Source organism: Penicillium canescens (assembly GCF_028828765.1).
Source record: "Penicillium canescens strain IBT 15451 chromosome Unknown utg000004l_segment0_segment0, whole genome shotgun sequence".
Lineage (NCBI taxonomy): Eukaryota > Fungi > Ascomycota > Eurotiomycetes > Eurotiales > Aspergillaceae > Penicillium > Penicillium canescens.
Window position 1 is genome coordinate 1,271,244 of NW_026703966.1, and position 20,078 is coordinate 1,291,321.

Genomic DNA, 20,078 nt, shown 5'->3' on the forward strand with positions numbered 1-20,078 from the left:
AAGTATGAATAAATTGGCGGCAGTTCACAAATCACGTTTCTTTCAATGAGCAAAACCCATTGAATGACCGGGATTGAATAATTAGTAGGATTGAGGCAATCCACGCGCGGGAGGGCAAATGGGAACGCGGTAGGAGGCATTACCTAAGGCCTGAGTCAGCTCGGATGATTAGTTCCCCCGCAAAGTGGGGTCACGTTACCGGGCCAAACGCAAAGATGCAAAAGATCATCTGCAGCACCAACTTGAGCAAGTTCGATCGCATCGTCAGTTGCTCTTTCCTAGTATATGACCGGCGTCACTTTTGACGGCCTCTTGTCGTGCTAGAGCTTTTATCCTCTTATCTTTACTATATCTACGGGAGCTATTTCTAGCCCTCTTTCACCGAGCTCTCCCTCATCGCCTTTGTCTAACAAGGAACACCGCGCAGCCACAGAAGCTGTAGCAAACAAATCCTCATTGAGAACGGCACCTGACGGGGTTTCCAACTATCTTCCTGCCATGGACTCTATGAGATCTCTGAACACCTCCTTGCCGAGCTCAACACCCCGCCCGCAGCCCCCGGAACAACTCCTCCAACAATTCAAGGCGGCGGCTTTATCCGTCACAAACCTCTACAAAAATGCAGTTTGCGAGCAAGCTTCGGCAAAGCTGGCTGGATATCAGGAAGCGGTAGAGGATCTCCTGCATTTCCTTGACCGTGAGAACCTCGGTCTAGGAGACGGAGAGGGGTGGAAAGTTCGCCAATGGGCAACCGAAAGATGTGATGGGACTGCATCTCAGAGCAACGACGAGGATGACCGAGCCGAATCCGACAACCGTGATCGAAGTGCTACCCCCACCACTGCCCGCAAAGAAGCATCCGAACCAACTGCCCGTCAGCCCCCCACCTCGGCACCTGCTCCTACGTCTAAGCCAGAGCCCACCGCCCTTCCCACACAACCAACTGAACCGAGTCCTCTTACTACTCCGGCCATCTTCACATTCTCTGCTGGTCCGACATACCCCCAAGAACTCGACATGGATGAGCAATCTCCGGACAACTCATCTGCACCAACGCAAGACGGTGCTCCTGTCAGCGTCTCTGTGATGCCTCGCAACCCTCGGCCCCACCACCGCCACAACAACCATGGACGATCGAACGCAAGACCAGCGGCGCGGGAGTCACCTGCTACTGTCGGGTCGAAGAGGAAATTCACTTTCCCAGACTTCTTTGACTTATCGGGACTCAACAACGGACGGGATACGTTTGGAGGAGGAGGAGGGAAACGTGGCCGTTTCACCTAGGCTTTGATGCTTCGGTAACGGATATGATAATGACGACGTGACGAATACTCCATTCTGATTGTCACACAGCGGTTGAGTGAGCTTTCGGGTATGGAGGAGCTTTTCGGATGCATAACAAGGAAAGGATTTGCATATTTGCATATGGCTTCGTTTTTTGCTTTTCGCTTTTTTTCATTCTATCTTTTCCTGGGTTTTCTTTCCTTTTATCTTTATTTTTCCTTACCCTTGTGAATTAGCATATAGACGGACATGCCTGTGGTGATACCCGATACCCGGAGTGGCAACTGTCATTGGCTTGTGATTAAATACCAATTATCTTACATATACAACTCGCTCTTTCATAAAAATATCTAGTCTCGTCTACATCCGTGTAGGTGGACTTCGATGTTGGAGTATACACTTAGTTGAACGCCCGCCACAGTCCCATGCCGACCAGAGTTGCGGATATCGTGGCAATTCCCAACTGCCTTGAGCCCATTTTGTATTTCGTAGGACCCGCCATGATTGCCTTCTCTTGTTTGCGGAGGTTGCTCATTCCTGTGTAGTAGCTGTAGACACCGAGGCCAATGAACGCGGCAGATCCTGTTGCGCAGTATCAGTAACAATGTCAAATCATACAGAGCTGAAATGCCGAATTAAGCAACTTACCAGTTACTCTGCAGGACATGCAGTCGTCGAACCCATCCTCGGCCAGTGCCTGTTTGGCATCTTTCGTAGGGATATCCGTGGCGCGGCTTTCAGAAGAACTCATTGTATGTTGACTGTAGACGATAGTATGTAACAAAAGAGAAAAGAATGCGCACAGAATCACTGAAATTGAGTTATTTTCTGAGTCGAGAGATGTCTGTCGTCAAAAGTTCAACGTAAGGCGGGGATCGGCGGCAAAACGCAGCTTCATAGCTATCAATCAACGCCGAGCGTTCCAGTCATCAGACCAACTGCCACCATGAGCGGCGAGATTGATGCCGTCTACATATATGACGAGCAAAAGTATGTTATTCGGTCTCAGCTTACAGCACCAAACTAACCCTTATCCTCAGTGTCCCTCTCGTCGAACATGTATACCGATCCCGCCCGCCTTCGGCCTCCGCCATCCTGCCCCTCTACCTCGCCCATGCGGCCCCACGCCCCTCCTTGCTGTACATAGCTAGCGCTTCACCGCCGGTGACGGTATTCTCGACTGTTGAGTCAAATCTACTGTTCCTCGCTATCAGCGAAGTCGATACCGAGCCACTCCTAGCACTCGAATTCCTGCACCGGGTGGTTGATGTCCTCGAGGACTTTGTTGGAGCACCGCTACTCTCAACTAAGATCAATGCCAACTACGATGTTGTCGCACAGCTGCTTAATGAGATGTGCGATGGCGGGATTGTATGCAATACCGAGCCGAATGCATTGCAGGAGGTTGTGGAGGTTCCGGGATGGGTGGATAAGCTGCTTGGCGGAATCGGGGTCCCTGGGTGAGTAGCTATTATCTCAATTGGTGAAATGTTACTAATAAAGAGGCTGGATGAAGCACTTCAACACCAACTTTGGGATCTACCAATCCTCTGAAACAATCCCTGGCAGCTGCCAGTGCATCCCAAGGCCCTGCCATTCCCTGGCGACGACCGGGTGTACGGCATACCTCAAATGAACTATATGTCGACATAATCGAATCTCTGTCAGTGACCATGGCTCCTTCGGGTCGACTGCTTTCGGCATTAGTATCCGGAACAATTGCTTTTACCGCAAAGATCTCAGGAGTCCCAGACCTGCTACTATCATTATCAGCTCCGGGTGGACAGCATGCCCTTGGCCGCAAGATCGAACTACCAGTCTTCCACCCATGTGTCAGACTGGCTAAATGGAGAGAAAGGCCTGGCGAACTAAGCTTTATCCCTCCGGATGGACGATTCATCCTAGCTGGGTACGAAGTTGACCTCCTTCCTATCGACCCGGATCTGGATGAGCCACCAAGCCATATGGAAAAGCTCTTCTTACCTGCTATTGTGGATATTCGCAAGTCATTAGGTACATCGGGCTCTGAATTTGAAGTCCGACTAACTTTGAACACGAATTTCCCCGGCCAAAGTTCATCGTCACGGCCTGGGGTTGGCCGGAACGGATCCGGCACATCAACGCCATCATTTCTCGGTGGCAGTGGCAGCGGATCGAATGTACCGGTACTAGAAGACGTTGTCGTCAGTGTACCCATCTCCAAGTCTGTCAGACACATCACGGACATGCAGGCCAGCCGTGGTGACGCCCAATTCACCCACTCAACCGGACTTCTCGAGTGGCGGATTCCGACTGGCAAGGACGCGGGCTCATTGTCGGGTACCGCTACACTACGCTGTAGTGTCTCAGGCTATCCGTCTGCCGACGATGACTTCGATGATAGCCTCGAGGATGCAGACGAGGACGCCAATGCTACCCTCCTGCAAGGCTACTACGACGCCCCCGCATCATACAACGACCACTCTGTCAGCACAACCAAGAAAACCCGATCCTCCGACCCCTCCAAACGCAAAAAGAAGAAGAAGAAGGACAAGGAGAAGGAGAAGTCCTCAAAGAAATCATCCCGTTCAACCGCTTTAAAACCCGAGAATGCTGAAGACTCGGTTGCAGTAACAGCCACCACCCCATCACCAGACCACTCCAAACCTGCAACCCCTACACCAAAGCCTCAACCCCAACCTCAATCCCACGCCAATACATCCGTCCACCTACCCACATTCTTCGACCCATCCTCCACCTCCCGTCCAGCCCGCAGAACCAAAGCCCAGCTCAACGCAAGCCTGATGCCAAACTCGGCTTCTGTATCTTTCTCCGTGCGAGGATGGCTTCCTTCCGGTATCAAGGTTGACAGTTTGAACATTGACCAGCGCCGCAGTCGGGGTTTGGGTGAGAGTGTCAAGCCGTACAAGGGTGTTAAGTATCTTTGTGTGAGTAAGCGCGGCGTTGAACGGCGCTGTTGATTAATGTAAATTTCCTTTTGGCTTTCTTTGGTTTGAGAATCTATGCATATGTCTTGGTTGGATAGCGGTTCGACGAACTTTGGCTTTGATAGCATGAATATGACTCATGATATACATCTTGGATTTACCTAGGTGTCTACTACTTTAGAAATAAAATAGCTACTCCTATCTTGTCTAATTTTGTATACTCTAGTGGCCCTCTTGAAGTCTAATTTCAGGTAGACATTAAAGCAATCCCTTCCTCCCATAGGCTGTACAAAACTCCCAAGCGGAGAAATAAAGTAAACAAGCGGAGAGAAGACAGAAACAAGGAGTAGGGATGACGTTGATTTTCGGGAATGCTGTTTGGCTGGCTAGGGCCAGGTGGGAGGGAGCTGGAGCACTAAAATACCTCTGGATATAGAAGTACCCTACGAAAAATCATATATATATATATATATAAAAAAAAAAAAAAAAAAAAAAAAAAATCATACGAGAAATTATTTTGGCCCCTGAAAAGCTTAAAATCCAAAAATTTGGGGCCAAAATGTTCATGCAATCCGACTTCTCGGCCCCCAAATTTTGTGTAAATGCACTTTTTCAAACCGAAACCTACGAGGTCTATTCTTGCGATCATCGCATGGTCAGGCGAGAATACGAGTGCTGGCTTCGATTAGAAGCAGCCCTTGCGTGGTTAATATGAGAATAATCGAGCTGCATCAGGCTTATATAATTGAATGCACGGCCTGTATTCAAGCGCTTACCCCCGCCTCGAATAAGCGAAGACTGACGTTGCGACGTCTTGTTCAGAAAACTTTACCCAGTGCATATCCTTTCTCGGATGTAGTTATCTATCCCTGTGATATCAACAATGAGTTTTGGGCTTGGTATAGGAGACTTTCTTGCAGTCATCAAGCTCGCAGAGAAGATCCGCAAGAGGTTCAATGAGGCACCTAGCCAGTTTAATGCAATTTCCGACGAGTACGAAGAATCACTTTGGCAATACATGCCAGTTATTATGCTAACCATGAGTTCGACAGGGTTCGAAGTCTCTCCCATGTGTTGCATGATTGTGAAGTTGATCTCTCCATCGAAGAACTTAGCGACAAGCAAAAGAAAAACCTTCTGGAGATAGAGGAGAGCTGCTACAGTGTTCTTCTTGAAATTGAAAAGACCATCGCGAGATACAGTCAACTAGAGGACAATCAAAACAGCAAAATAGATAAGGCGAAGCGTGTTTGGAGACGTCTCAAATGGGAACCCGCCGATATTTCCGACCTTCGAAGCCGAGTAACAAGCACGGTTGTTATTCTAAATGCTTTCATTGGTGGCGTCACCCAAAGCAATGTCTCAAAGCTGGTACAACACCAACAAAGCCAAGAGGATCGGGAGATACTTGACTGGCTGTCATCGGAGGCTTATGCCACGCAGCAAAGCGACCATATCAGTCGACGCCAAGAAGGGACAGGAGAGTGGCTTCTAGAGTCGCCAGAGTTTCAAGCATGGATTTCAACGCCTAAAGCGACATTATTTTGTCCTGGTATTCCGGGGGCAGGGAAAACAATAATGGCAGCAGCAGTCATTGAGGAACTAAATGATCTCCATGGAAATAATTCTGATGTTGGTATTGCGTACTTTTACTGCAATTATCATCGACCGGATGAGGAGAAACCAGCGAATTTACTCGCTAGTTTGCTCCGGCAGTTGGCTCAAGGGCAGTCAACATTACCAGATAGTCTGAAGACACTCCACGATCAACATAGGAGGACTGGAACTCGGCCGACGCTCGCGGAGATATCAAAAGCACTCAACTCAGTTGCAAGTCGGCTTTCTCAACTGTTCATTGTTCTTGATGCTTTGGATGAATGCGAAATATCACCCCTATCACGAGACAAAGTCTTGGATGTGATCTTCGACCTTCAGTCCAAGTATAACCTGAACATCTTGGCAACTTCAAGGTTCCTTCCTGACATCGTTGAAAGGTTTACTGGCAAGCCTTCACGGGAGATTTCAGCAAGTAGCCATGATGTAAAGAGATATCTGGAAGAGAACGTAGCGTCTCTCCCACGATGCGTTTTGACGAACCCAGAGCTCCAGAAAGAGATAATCACAGGTATTATTGCTACAGTTGATGGAATGTCAGTCTCCGAGACGGTTCGTCTGAAACAAAACCAGTTCTAATGTTGAATTAGGTTTCTTCTCGCGAAGCTGTACCTCGACTCCTTAATTGGGAAGAAGTCCCCTAAAGCGATACGAACTGCACTCGCGAAGCTGTCTAAGGGGTCGGACGCATACGAAGCTGCGTACAACGGAGCCATGGAACGAATCCAGGGGCAACATCCGGAGCAGAAGAATACAGCTTTGGAGGTCCTATCATGGATTACATGCGCAAAAAGGCAGCTCACCACGATTGAATTGCAGACTGCTCTCGCGGTCGAGATTGGTGAATCTGAATTTGACTGTGACAATATGCCAGATCTCGCAGATATGGTCTCTGTTTGCGCAGGATTGGTCACCGTTGATGAACAAGGTGGCATTGTTCGACTGGTTCATTACACGACACAAGAATACTTCACGCGAACCTGGCAGCGGTGGTTTCCAGATGCACATGTCCAACTCTCCAGGGTCTGCATTACATATTTGTCATTTGATGAGTTTGCAGCAAGTCACTTACCCTCAGAAGAGGATAAAAGATTCAACGTCTCAGATGTGTTTGAAGCAAGGTTTGACTGGAAGGACCATGCCCTCTATCCCTATGCAGCCAGAAACTGGCACACCCATGATTGGGTTCGGGCGATGGGTGAAAACAAGCTTCCAGGTTTTGTGGTGAATCAACGAAAGCTGGTCACTTATAGTAGTTGGTTTCATACAGAAGGGCCACATGGCATCGGTGGGTCTCACGGCTGTGATGCATCCAAGCGAACCACTGGTCTACACCTTGCTGCAAAGCTCGGGTTGGAAGAAATGGCACGGCAGCTTCAACAGAGCATTCCAATAGATTTTCAGGACTCGCTTGGAAGAACCTCTTTGTCCTATGCCGCAGAGTATGGTCACGAGAGTGTGGCCAAGCTCCTAATTGAGAAGGACGCGGATATTGAATTTCGAGGCGCAGAATCCAATCGAACTGCTTTGGAATGGGCTTCACTGTATGGCCACGGAAATGTGGTCAGCCTTTTACTCGAACATGGCGTGAATGTGGGAGGTCTGGACTGCTGGTCTCGAACCCCATTGTCGTCTGCTGTCGATAATGGCAACGAGACAGTTGTTCGGCTGCTCCTAGATCATGGAATTGATCCAAACTATGCACATCCGGAAACTGGCATGGTTCCATTGTCATACGCCGCATGGAATGGTCATGAGGCATTGGTCCGGGTTCTATTGGAGAAGGGCGCGGATGCAGAACCTCGAAGCCCAACAGCTGGGCGCACTCCATTGTTGTGGGCTGCAAAATATAACCATGTGCCAGTGGTCAAGCTTCTACACGAGAATGGCGCGGATATAGACTCTCGAAGCCAAAGAGTTGGTTTGAATGCACTGTCATATGCCGCAAAAAATGGCTACGAGGCACTTGCCCGGCTTCTGCTCAAGAATGGTGTTGACCCAAATTCTGCGGACAATGCTGGACGAACACCCCTATCATGGGCAGCTCAGAACAAACACAGTGAAGAAAAGAAATTCGTTTGTCTTGGGCACCGGCCTGATTTAGATGATGCACATAATGAGGATGGTACGCCCAAGCACAGAGGGGAAAAGAATTTCGTTTGTCTTGGGTATCGGCCTGATCTTTATGATGCGCACAATGAGGATGGAACACCAAAACACCAGGTATCTGAGAGACGAAGCGGGGAAGAAGTGGCAAGAATACTACTTGAACAGGGCGCGGATCCGGATTCCACTGACAAGGCTGGACGAACACCTCTATCGTGGGCAGCGCAGAAGGGAAACGAGCCGATGATTCAGCTCCTACTAGAAAATGGCGCTGATCCAAACCTTGGGGACAATGATGGGCGAACGCCTCTAGCGTGGGCGGCTGAGAGAGAAAGAGAAGAAACGGTGAAGATACTACTCGAAAATGGGGCTAATTTAAATTCCATGGATAACTATGGCCAAACTCCGCTGTCATGGGCAGAGAAGAGTAGGCCATACTGGTCGACGGAGATACCAACAGCAGTGGTCAAGAATTTGTTGGAATATGGTGCTGATCCAAACCTCGCAACAGGATTCAAGTATTCGGAGTTCATTAGGTCCGCCAAAAGCATCAATGCCTATGAGTGGGATGCCTGTTCCACTAAGAGCAACTGCACAGAATCTGACTTTGACATGTGTTAAGTTAAATATCATTATGGAGGCTTAATACATAGAATTTGACTTACATCTTTACGTGACTACCTCGGTAAGTTAGATATCAAAATAGAATCCAATCAGGAGACAAAAATGTCCAAGGCTAAGATCAACTAGATATACATTAACTTATCAATCAAATTCAAAAAGTTACATAGCAAATTATTGCAAATATAAAAAGTAATTAATCCCAAAAATCAATCCATCAACCCATCCCCAAACCAGTCAAACCCCGAAGACCAAACCAAAAAAGCCCAAAGAGATCAACCCACCAAATTACCCAGAAGGGTAAGAGACAAGGGAGTGATCAGCACGAGACAAGTCCAAACGACCGGAAGCTTGACGCCTGACTGGTTCGGGGTGTAGATCTGACCAAATTTTGTTTTTAGCGTTTCCAATAAATGGGGCATATTCACGTTTTCACAGTTTGGCTCGGCGTTCGAGGACTTGGAGAACGATGTAGGCAACTAGTTACGGGTTAGAGGATGTTCTTTCTGGATATTTGGTTTTGATTTGTGCATGAGATAGGAATTGGGAGATGGGACAAGACGGGACAGAATCAAGAGGGCTTGGTTCATTAATATTCACAAATTAAGGAAGAGGTTCTTGGTTTCGCCTGTTTTTTTCGTGGGAATGAAAGGTGGTATGGAGGAAATAAAGGAAACAAGTAGTAGGAAGGAGGATCTGTGTAACGGTGGAAAAAGAAAGGGGAAAATAGAGAATGTAATAGGATTTAACCAGTTGAAATGGAGAAGGGGGTATATGGGGGTATATAGGGTATTGGGGGACCAAGATTATGTGCATCCACCACCCCAGTCATGAAATGAACCGGGAATGGATTGAGTGAAGAGCAATCCTCGCCTGCGAACTTATTGCCCCCCTTGATCATGATTTAGAGGAGAAGACCGAGGTAAGGAGGCGACGATCCAAATAAAGCCCAAAAGAAGAAACATTCAAAGCCATAGAGCGTGCAAGGTGTAAACCATGAAGATAGCGGGAGATCAACAGGAAAGAAAAGGAAAAGAAATCTACTCACTGGCAGCAACAGCAGCAGCACGACCAGCACCGGCCTTTGCGGTTCCACCACCAAGGGTGAACAGACAGCGCAACCAGCCGAAGGTCAGCTTACGACCGCTACGGTCAAAGTCCGGTGTGAGTGCGCTGGCAGCCTTGAAGGTCTTGATCTTGTTGCCGTAGGGCGGGTAGCGGATAGCCAGGATAGCCTCGAGCCAGCTAGGACTGGAGGTGATGGGACGGCGGTGGACCCAGACGTCGAAGCTGGAACGTCCACGGTAGGCGCCGTAGCCACTCTCGCCGACACCACCGAAGGGCAGGGTAGGGATGTGCAGAGCGGCGTCGTTGATGGAGACACCACCGGAACGGGTGGCGGCGAGGACTGAAGATTCGTTAGTAACCCGTGTCTCCTGATTACAGATGCATGAAAGGGGATGGAAGCTTACTCTTCTCGACATCGGCCTTGTTGCCGAATGGATACAGACCAAGCGGGGTGCTCTGCACACCATTGGCTAGCTGAATAGCCTCGTCCAAGTTATCAACAGCAAGAATAGGGATGAAAGGACCGAAGCTCTCCGACGTGCAGAGCGAGTCATCAACAGACTCAACCTGAACAACGGTAGGCTCAATAAAGAGCTCCTTCTCATCCATAGTACCACCCATAAGGATCTTGCCCTTAGTGTTATCAAGCATGGACTTAAGACGCTGGAAGTGCGCCTCGTTCACGATCTTGGAGTAATCCTCCGAGCCCTTGGCACCGTTAGGATAGAACTCCTTGTATGCCTTCTTGAACTCCTCGACAACCGGGCCGACCAGCGCCTTGTCGACGAGTAGGTAGTTCTGCGACGTGCAGACCTGACCGGCATTCAGGAGCTTACCCCATAACATGCGCCGAGCGACTAGGCGCGGGTCGGCGGACTTGGTCACGATAGCCGGGTTGATACCACCGAGCTCGAGCACGACGGGAGTCAAATGCGGGGCGGCAGCCTTGGCGATAATGCGGCCGACGTTGGCGCCGCCCGTGAAGAAGATCTTGTCCCACCGTTCGGCAAGTAGAGCTTGAGTCTCGGGAACACCTCCCTGCACGATAGTGTAACACGAGGGGTCGAGACCTGCCTCGACGATCTTCTGCATAACAGCCGCGCTGCGGGGCGCATTCTCGCTGGGCTTGATCACCACCGTGTTACCGGCAGCGATGGCGCCGATGACTGGGCCGAGAGTCAGCTGGAAGGGGAAGTTGAAGGCACTGCAGGCGGATAATGTGTTAGCATGGCGATCGTCGCCCGCGGAAGGGGAATCGCATACCCAATAACCAGCACGCAACCCAGGGGATCCTTTCTGATCTTGGGGTTCATCAACTTGAAGTTGAGGTCGATATCGGGGGCCTTTTCATCCTTGACCCATTTGTGCAGGTTGCGCGTGGTGAAGACGATGTCGTTCAGGATCCATCCGATCTCCGCGAGCTCGGTCTCGAACCGAGGCTTATGCAGGTCCTGGGCGCAGGCCTCGAAGATCTCTTCCTCATGGTCCTTGATGCTGTGGTACGGTCAGTATGCATAGGAAAATAAAGCCGAGGCCACTTACGCCCAGTAAAGCTTGCGCAGCTGGACGAGACGGAACTCGACGTCACGGGTCTTGTGCTCCAAGAACGCCTTGCGGGTAGTGGAGATGTGCGCAGGGATCTCGTCCAGCGAGGTAAATTGCAGTTCGGGTAGTTCAACGCCCATTTTGAAAGTGTAGGAGAATTATTAAGAGAAAAGGGAGGGACGAGGTTTAAGTGTAAGGGGAATAGTTGACTCCGCATCCACAAATTCCCCAATTCCACATGCTCCGAGCTCTCGGCACGTTCTGATTTGGGCTTCATGTCCGTCTACTTCCCCCCTTTCTTCATTTTTGCTTGCAGTCTTTTGCTAGAAGTAGTATGATTCCGACATTTCGAATTTTCTCCAAATCAGCAGCAAATAATATGAATAGTTTGGGCGGCTCTTCTCATACTACATCCCCAAGCCGCGGCTTCACACGATCTGTAGGCCCCGCTTTTGAATACGATCGGCGCTCGCAGGGCTTTTTACGGTTAGAAGCTTTGGACGTCAGAAGTGGGCCAATAGCTTCATTTGGCTGTGAATAGTTGCCGAGCTAAGTCCGAATATACCTGGAATCTATATACTGCTGTCGAAGCGTTAAAGAATTCAAAGTCTTGATTGCTGGTTTGTCTTTCTGAGGAATCATGATCAAGATCAAGATCTTTTAGGATATCGGTCTAAGAAGATCTCAAAAAGCAGGGTCTGAGATCCCTCTTAAAATATATCAACGAAATTATTACATTTGAAATGCATGTTCAGATGCTTCATGTTTATTTCACGTCACATAGGTAGCATTGCTAAAAGTAAAAGAGGCATATCATGATCCTAGGAAATTACAAGGCGGAAAGACCATAAGCAATCATTAAATTTGGTCCAAATCAATACATCTGCATTGCCGTACACAGAGTCTTGTACGACTAGAAATATTCAGATGTCAGAAGTCAGTTGGGGAACTAGCTTCACATAGTCTACACCTGACACAAGGCAATACACTCATTCAAAAAACAAACAATCAAGTTATGCTGTGATTTTCAAAATGCCAATGCAGTCCAGCTCGCCCAAAGGGACAAGGCGAACAGGGAATCCAAATAAAAGCTGCGAACAACAAATGGCAAAAAAGGAAAAAGGAAAACGCCAGATCAATCAAGATATATCACAGCATGTAGTACATAACAACGAACAAGCTCATCATAAAAGGGTATATCAAGCGCAACAATCCAAACCTCAATGCTTGAACTGATCCTCGGTAACACCTTTACCCATAGCAGCAGTACTACTCACACCACCGGAAACCATCTTGAGCATGTTATCCACGTAGTTAGCACCACTCCATTTCTGGTGGGTGACGACGTCGACACCCAGCTCCATCTCCGGTTCCTGAACTAGCTCGCCGTAGGCGCGCATGCCGTTTTTAGCGTAGGCCTTAGCGAACTGGTGAGAGATGAGCGCGGTGGTGTGTAGACCGGCTAGGGTGATGAACTGCCATGAGTAGCCCAGGGCGCCGAGACGCTTGATGTAGGTCTCTTGTTCGTCGCGGGGCATGGCCTTCTTCCAGTTGAAGGAGGGAGAGAGGTTGTATGCGAGCCTGGGAGGGTTGTTAGTCAATTGCTTTTATGTTATATATGATAGATTGGTTTGGGGAGTTGCTTACTTCTGCTCGGGCCAGACGGCGTGCACGCCATCGGCGAATTCCTTGGCCTGCTTGTAATCGGGCAGCTTGCTCTCCATCCAGATAAGGTCGGCGAAGGGCGCATAGGCCACGGCGCGGTTCACAGCGCACTGGGTGCCGCCCTGGTAGCGGTAGTAGCCCTCGCGGGTGCGGGGAGCGTCCCAGTTCCAGTAGATGTCCACGCCGGTGATGCCCCTGGCAATGGCGCGGGCTTCGTTGTTATTCTTGCCCTTGACCGAGGTGAGGTACTGGTCGATCAGGCCCTTCTTGTTGGGGAGCGAGCCGGAGTTGATGGCGTCAACGACGGCATCGTTGAAGAGCTTCAGACCGGCTTGGCTAGTCCACTGGTCCTCAATGGCTTGTAGGTCTGCGCCGTTCTTGCCGGCTTGCTCGGCGGCAACCATCAGGTCGTTCAGAGGCTGCAGGCTGGGGTTAGTGGAGCCCAGGATGAAGGCGTGGTCGCGGTGGTCGATGGTGGAGGTGATGAGGGTTGCGGCTTCGGAGTCGGTACGGGCGATAGCCAGGAGGTCGGAGCCTGGTTCGCGTTAGTTTTGGTCTACAATATGCAAGTTATTCGTTGACTTACCCATGATATCGGCCTGGGCACGAATGGCAACCAGACGGTTGATGTGCTCGCTGATAGGGACAAGCACCTTACCGGCCATGTGGCCGCACTTCTTGGTGCCGGGAGCCTGGTCCTCGATATGGATACCGGCAGCACCACGTTCCACGAACAGCTTGGTAAGCTTCATGACAGCAGTCAGACCGCCGTGACCAGTGTCGGCATCAGCAATGATAGGACGCAGGTAGTCAACGTTGGCAACGTTTCCACGCTGGCCAGCGGGTGTAGTCACACGCTCCTCGCGCTGTTTCCGGTCGTGGAAGAGCTGTGCCATGAACAACTGGTTGACCTTGCGAGGCACGGTGTCCTACAGCTGCATAAGTATGCGCCAAATTTCTTATCAATGGATCCACGTACCATAGGGTAATCGGCAAGATCGGGCGAAGGCTCGTCAGTAGACGAAGCCGTAGACGAGCTCTGCCATCCGGAGACATAGATGGTGTCGAGGAACTTGCACATCTGGGTAATCATGGTAGGCTCGAGACAGCCGTAGGTGAAGCTAGCCTGCTTGTTCTGTTCGTATATAGTCAGCATCTATAGATCGGCAGTGGGTCCTCGCGTCAAACATACCTGGAAGTTCGACTCCACGATGCTCCAGAGCTTCTTTGCCTGAACATTGGAAGGGTAATCAATCTTCAGGTTGCCGCGCTTGGCTACGATCTGCTCCGCTGTGAAGGGTCGCTTGGTGTAGCGCCACCGGGAGTCCTTCCACCAGTTCTTGACAGCCTGAACCTCCTCGGCGTACTTGCGGTCTTCGTCTTCGTGTAGACCCATGACGACTTTTGGTATAATACAGATCAAATATGTAAATCAAATATATTTTCAAGAATCCAAAATAATGGAGGAGACAAGAGAGGAGAGGAAGAAAAAGAAAGTTAGAAGACTAGCTATCACAAGCCAGAAAACCCAGGGTACTTATTCTTCGAATGCGTCACAGCTGTTCGGTAAACGCTCGGCTCGGCGGGACAACGCTGAGCCAATGTCGATTGCCTAGGCATATTCTAGTAATGCTCTATGGACCACGGGGTAATCGCTCCGAAAGGCGGAAGGCGGGTACATTGGTTCGGGAGACTGGAGATCCTCGGTCTAATGGACGCTTTGCCACGGCTGGTTTGTTGCAGATTCCAAGCATCTTGAGTTACAATAGAAACTCTCGGTACCTCAAGGGAACGCAAAGAACAATTCATTAAATACTTCAATCTTCTTTTCCCCCTTTCAAACAGTTCAATGGAGTGAAAATGAAAGAATTGAAGGAAACAACCGGGAAGCCGATGACGTCGACGAACGCACATGACAATACGCTAATACAGTAATTTTCACGTGAATTGTATCGATAATCGGCCATAATAGAGTCAAATGCACGAGCTATCTCGCAGGTCATACGATTAGTCTGTCTACATATCCGTGAGACACTAATAACCCGAGTTTCCTCCCTCTCACTGGCTACAAGTTGGAGATACAGACACACAGAATTAAACTTTGTCTGTCTGAGTCATCCTGCCGTTTTGTCATGCCCCGGTATTCGGCGGGTCTCCACCGGTTGACATCTTCAATATTCAACTGCAGTACAAACAACTATAGATATACATGTAGATATCGGGAGCCTGTAGCAGGATATAGTCACCTAACCCTTTTCAGTTTTGTGATGTGTATTATAACTAGATGTCATTATATCTCCCATTCCATACTTCCATTCTATACAATAAACATACAATACAAGGCATCCCTTAACCCACGAAATCAGACCGGAACAAAAGCAACAAATGGCCAGCACATGCGTCTAACCAGTTAGATCGATCCGCTCAGCGATCAACTACAAGAAAATGACTCAAAACCACCGCGAAGTTGGACCTCGGCACAACTCAGCTCGAACAAACTAACCGCATTCGGGATAACTCTGTGGATTGGAGATTAACTTGAGATCTGAGACTCGAGACTACAGTCTGGAACCTGGAACCAGCTGGCTCCTTCTTTATCGAATGGAAATATATCCGGTACCTGGCACGTTTGCCAAGGATTCTTGTCGCGAGTGTATAGAATTCCAAGTCCAGCAAAATCGGTAAAATTGACTTTGACTCTATATAAAAAGTACAGCCTTATACTTATATTGAGGACGCTTCTATAAGTTACAGTTCAAAAAAATACTAACAAACCACCCTGACCGGCTATATTGTTGGTATACTATCATCCCAGCACGAGGACAACACGAGGACATCTCGGGAAAACCAGGAACAACCCCACTCGCCAAATTCTCGACACGGTCCAAGACCAACTCCAAAAAATAAACATAAAATGTGGAGGGCCTTACAATGACGCCTTTCATAGCCGGGATCCCTTCGGGAACTTGTTGCTCTGCCGAGGAGTGCGCCGAGTTATTTTCGCCCGTTTCGGATTGGTTCGGTGTAGTGTTTATCACGGGCTTTTGGAGGGGATAGCTTTTAGCAGGATGCTGGGATAGTCTGTAGATGAATTTGCATCTTAGAATGTTCTATAACCAAGCGACGACTGATACGTGGAGAACGTTACCGTGAGGGATATGATATTCCTAGTGGCCCGCAGAAAGATATCCATCAGGTTAAAGGTAGACTTACTGGCAAGAACTTGAGGTTTTGAGATCCGGGCTATTTGCTCCTTCATGGTAGGTAGCATCTACCTGCCCTGTACGTAGCTGTCAGTTTGCCAAGGACATTTCTGGGGACTTTGATGTCTTTTCCAAGATCTTTTGTAAGGTGTTTGGTGGATCTATAGAGCTGTTCGTCAGTATCACTATGGGTTATATGATACTTAGGATCGTCATGACGAATAGCATCGCGCTTTCTCAACTAAACTTTCCCTCTTCTTCTTCACTCGCCCTTTCCTCCGCAGCTATCTCTCGAATCGTAACTTACTACTATGCCTCTCAGCTCGGAGATTGGAATTGAGCCCAACCAATTTTACAAAGTCACAATTGCAAAATACGATAAAGTACTTCAGTCACGCGGCATGGTGCGTGCATCCGTATTCATCGAGCATTATTTGATCAAAATGTTGGTCTCGTCACTGCCAATGCACCAAGAACTAGAGGTCCTAAGGTTATATATCTACCTAATTAGGCAATTTCATATGACTTCAACCCTGAGGACCTCGAAGTCCTTTGTGTTATACGAAGGTCTTCTTTATACTCGCATTTATACCTCACATTCCTCAAACTGATCACTAGCTAGACATATAATCGTATTAGCCCCAAAGAGATAATCAGTATCTATTTTATAAAACTTTGTAGATATAGAGGATCGAGCTCAGATCAGGGGGCGGACAGTATTTAGGTAGACAAACGACTTCGTGGTTCTCGGTTCATTGGCAGTGCTAAGAGATCAACAATTCATTAAATAATTAATACTCGATGAAATACAGCTGCTACTCCTTACCAATTCAGTTAAACAGCTGAGGGAAGAAGTTTGGGGGTGGGTGGGGAGGGAGTCGTCCGTTTAATCTATTGTAGACTATATAGCTGACCTTGCTAGAGGCTAAAGACAGTGAGCCGTATTTGTCGTGCTTCAGTATTTGCAAGTTTATTCTACGTATATCGTCTACTCCATATTTTATAGATTCCTAGCTCTTAATGACAATAAGCTCTCAGATTCACAGATTATCAGGTAACTTATCTGACTTCTACTTGCATTTCATTTTTATTACCCCACACTTTGTTCCGTGCGAGTATGCCAGGACGCCAGTATCACAAAAGCACGAAAACTCAATTAAAAAGCATCCTGGGTCACAACTGCCTTGTGGTACGTGTCATATGGAGTGATAGTTCCCAGCGACCGTCTCATATGCGCATTGAGAATCTCCAGTCCGTAAACATAACTGGCGTTAACCCAGCCAAATCTGCGAACAATTAGCATCCAATTCAAGACATTTGAAAAAAATGAAATGTCTTCAAGAGAGGAACATGAACATACCCTTCGCGAGGAGCGCCCTTAAAGTCTGTACCCTGGTTTCCATACTCGGCATCAACCCGATGCGGGTCAAAAGGCCTAGTGACATCGTACTTCTCGACAACGACACCATTGAAATCAACAAAAGCCTTGGTGATCATGTACACCCACTTATACGCCAACCGCTCCGCGTCCTCCTGGTATCCGTACCGGAGGAGACCCGTCCAGGCAAGGATTTGCTGCGGTGCCCAGCCGTAGGGATAATCCCACTGCCGGTTAGGGCGTGTCAATCCAATAGCACCGCGGGACTCCTCTGTGCCGGAGACAAGACCGCCGAATGCTTCGAAGCGTGGCAGAGCCTTGGAGACTAGGGCTGCTGCTTGGGCTGGGGATGCGAGACCGGCCCACATTGCCCAGAAGGTTGTTGCGCTTTCGTAGTTTGTGCGTTCTTTCTTGACAGTGTCGTAGTCGAAGTACATGCCCTTGTCCGCGTCCCAGAGAAGCTGGTCCATGCGCGCCTTGCGCTTGCGTGCACGTCTGTCCCATACCGCGGAGGTCTCGAACTCGATGTCTCTTGTTAAGGGCGTGCGGAATTCGGTGGGAATTTCGAGTCTGTCGTTGAAGTGGACACGGATGATGCGTGCGATGTCGACTTCGTATTTGTACAGGAGGGAGTTGAGGTCTACCGTGGCGAGGTTGGCGCATACACCTTCAAGTCGGTAGCTGGTGTCGTGGCCGGACTCACGGACTGCTCGGTCATGCAAAAAGTACTCGTCCAACTCGGGTTCGACAATTTCTCTGTGGTTGTATGCCCTGACAAACTCTTCGAATGCCATGCCGTGCTTCTCCGCGTAGGGTGTGAGGATATGCAAGAAGTGAGATGGTTCGGTCTCTGGTGGCACTCCCCAGCCTTCGGGGCGATACCGCGAGAGACCGGTCTCGGGGTCCAGGCGAGGCGCGGACACCCAGACGCTGTTGTAGTCCTTGATGCCCGCGAGAACGGCGTTGCGTAGGAATTCCCTCGAGTCAGGCTCCGTTTTGATTCTTTCGTATACGCGTAAGGCCATGTCTGTCAGGAATGGAGGCTGTGAACGAGTCAGATAGTAAGATCGGTTCGCGTTGAGGACTTTTCCATAGTGCTTGATCTCGAAGCAGAAGTTGGTGACCATGCCCTTGGCAAGATCAACGCGATCATTGGAGAGCAGTCCCAAAGCCATCATATAGCTGTCCCAATTGTAGAGCTCGTTGAAACGACCGCCTGGCACAACGAACGGCACACCGACAAGCTCTTCCTTCATGGTTGACTCATTCGTCTTTTTCTCCATAGCCAGCGCCAACAAGCCGGGCTTGTCGTTGAGCTTCATCACATAGTCCGGGGTAATCTCAACAGGCAGCAACTGCACATCGAGACGCAGCTCGGGATGATCCTTGGCAATGCCCTGATAATATTCGAACTGTTCCGGAGCACCTGGCGGGACATAGACCCGAGGACGAGGATCTGCAGTCCAGTCTTTCGGATCCTTGCCCGCCACTTCAATGTTATGACCATCAATACGTCGGGTGAGCGCGTCCCAGAATGAGTTCTTGATCATACGGGAGAGCCGCGACACAGGGTTCTCGCTCAGGCGTGCTTCGTCCAGAATCAGACGCTTGCGACCGTAGTCTTTAGCAATTGTAAGCTCCTGTAGAAGGTTGGAGAGCATGTATGTGCCTCGCACATCCACTCGATTGTATCCAGATGATGCAGCAGTCCCGACCGAGAGCACCTACAGCAGTTAGTGGTTGTCCCGGGCCAATGACACCAATGAACCCACCTTAGGTCCCAAATCCTCAATGGTGATCTGCATATTGCTATCCGTATCCTCCTGCTTCAGGAGAGCCTCGAGCGTCTCATCCACGTTGATAAGGAATTTTCTGGGTTGTCCTGACGCCTCATCTGTTCTCCCACTTAGTGGCTGAACCAAACGCAATTATCCAAAAAGTGGTCGACATACCATGACTACCTCGCCGCGAAGGAATAGTTCCAAAGAATTGATTGATATCGTCACGAGTATAGTTGTTCAAGCTCTGTAGATCAAACGAGATAAGTTGGATGTACTTCCGCGGGGTATACCCCCGAAAGCAAGTAGTCACTTACCGCGGAGAAAGCGCGTCTGCGAGTCTTGAAACGATCAACTTGATCTTCTTTTCCGTAATAGACATCAGGGTTGGAGTAAGGATCCACGGAGCCCATCCGGGAATGGTCATTTGGTGAGCTCATGGTGAACAAAATAATAAAAAATGAGGGCAAAAGCCAAAAGCCAAAATCTGAGATTGTGCGTCACGCAAGGAAGCCGTCCACACCGACTGGAGGCTCGAGCTGTAAGCTTAGGACAGCCACGTACAGGGAATGTGGTGGGGGTGTGGCTGTTATTGTACAGTGCGGTCTGGATCAGAGTCAGGGGCGAGACTGTCTCGGTCCAGAAGAGTACTGTAGATGGGTTGTAGGTTGTAAGTGTAAGTTGTAAGATACAATATCAAGATGAGATGAGATGAATAAGATATGTTTCAAGAATGAACCTGGCAGAAGAAGTGGGACAATGACGGCAAGACCGATGATGTCGCCGCTCCACTGATTTTGCCGCCGATAAGGTGATAAGAGAATTCTACTGAAGGACGATGAACTTTTTGGCTTCTTTTTCACTGACATATAATAACATGTAATATCTA

At 49.1% G+C, this 20,078-nt stretch overlaps 7 protein-coding genes across 7 annotated transcripts; 3 read left to right on the forward strand and 4 right to left on the reverse strand.

The window, feature by feature from the left end:
- Positions 1-498: 498 nt before the first annotated feature.
- Positions 499-1,284, forward strand: N7446_005837 (uncharacterized protein; the record flags this gene model as incomplete). Its single annotated transcript, XM_058514585.1, has 1 exon — positions 499-1,284. One exon carries the CDS (start codon positions 499-501, stop codon positions 1,282-1,284), a length of 786 nt encoding a protein of 261 aa, XP_058371763.1.
- Positions 1,285-1,684: 400 nt separating this feature from the next.
- N7446_005838 (uncharacterized protein) lies at positions 1,685-2,035 on the reverse strand (the record flags this gene model as incomplete). Its single annotated transcript, XM_058514586.1, has 2 exons — positions 1,685-1,866; positions 1,933-2,035. 2 exons carry the CDS (start codon positions 2,033-2,035, stop codon positions 1,685-1,687), a joined length of 285 nt encoding a protein of 94 aa, XP_058371764.1.
- Positions 2,036-2,222: 187 nt separating this feature from the next.
- On the forward strand, positions 2,223-4,355 carry N7446_005839 (putative AP-3 adaptor complex subunit mu). Its single transcript, XM_058514587.1, has 3 exons — positions 2,223-2,274; positions 2,325-2,744; positions 2,801-4,355. The coding sequence occupies exons 1-3, from the start codon at positions 2,231-2,233 to the stop codon at positions 4,242-4,244; spliced, it is 1,908 nt and encodes a 635-aa protein (XP_058371765.1). The 5' UTR covers positions 2,223-2,230; the 3' UTR covers positions 4,245-4,355.
- A 739-nt stretch (positions 4,356-5,094) lies between these two features.
- On the forward strand, positions 5,095-8,552 carry N7446_005840 (uncharacterized protein; the record flags this gene model as incomplete). Its single annotated transcript, XM_058514588.1, has 3 exons — positions 5,095-5,204; positions 5,264-6,361; positions 6,416-8,552. 3 exons carry the CDS (start codon positions 5,095-5,097, stop codon positions 8,550-8,552), a joined length of 3,345 nt encoding a protein of 1,114 aa, XP_058371766.1.
- Positions 8,553-8,984: 432 nt separating this feature from the next.
- Positions 8,985-11,305, reverse strand: N7446_005841 (hexadecenal dehydrogenase; the record flags this gene model as incomplete). Its single annotated transcript, XM_058514589.1, has 5 exons — positions 8,985-9,031; positions 9,601-9,960; positions 10,025-10,824; positions 10,884-11,114; positions 11,163-11,305. The coding sequence occupies 5 exons, from the start codon at positions 11,303-11,305 to the stop codon at positions 8,985-8,987; spliced, it is 1,581 nt and encodes a 526-aa protein (XP_058371767.1).
- A 1,080-nt stretch (positions 11,306-12,385) lies between these two features.
- On the reverse strand, positions 12,386-14,226 carry N7446_005842 (isocitrate lyase 1; the record flags this gene model as incomplete). Its single annotated transcript, XM_058514590.1, has 5 exons — positions 12,386-12,746; positions 12,813-13,365; positions 13,417-13,759; positions 13,810-13,965; positions 14,023-14,226. The coding sequence occupies 5 exons, from the start codon at positions 14,224-14,226 to the stop codon at positions 12,386-12,388; spliced, it is 1,617 nt and encodes a 538-aa protein (XP_058371768.1).
- Positions 14,227-17,047: 2,821 nt separating this feature from the next.
- Positions 17,048-19,909, reverse strand: N7446_005843 (alpha,alpha-trehalase). Its single transcript, XM_058514591.1, has 5 exons — positions 19,507-19,909; positions 19,364-19,436; positions 19,184-19,305; positions 17,394-19,135; positions 17,048-17,319 (listed from the first exon to the last, which is right to left on the reverse strand). Exons 1-5 carry the CDS (start codon positions 19,627-19,629, stop codon positions 17,190-17,192), a joined length of 2,190 nt encoding a protein of 729 aa, XP_058371769.1. The 5' UTR covers positions 19,630-19,909; the 3' UTR covers positions 17,048-17,189.
- Positions 19,910-20,078: the final 169 nt, after the last annotated feature.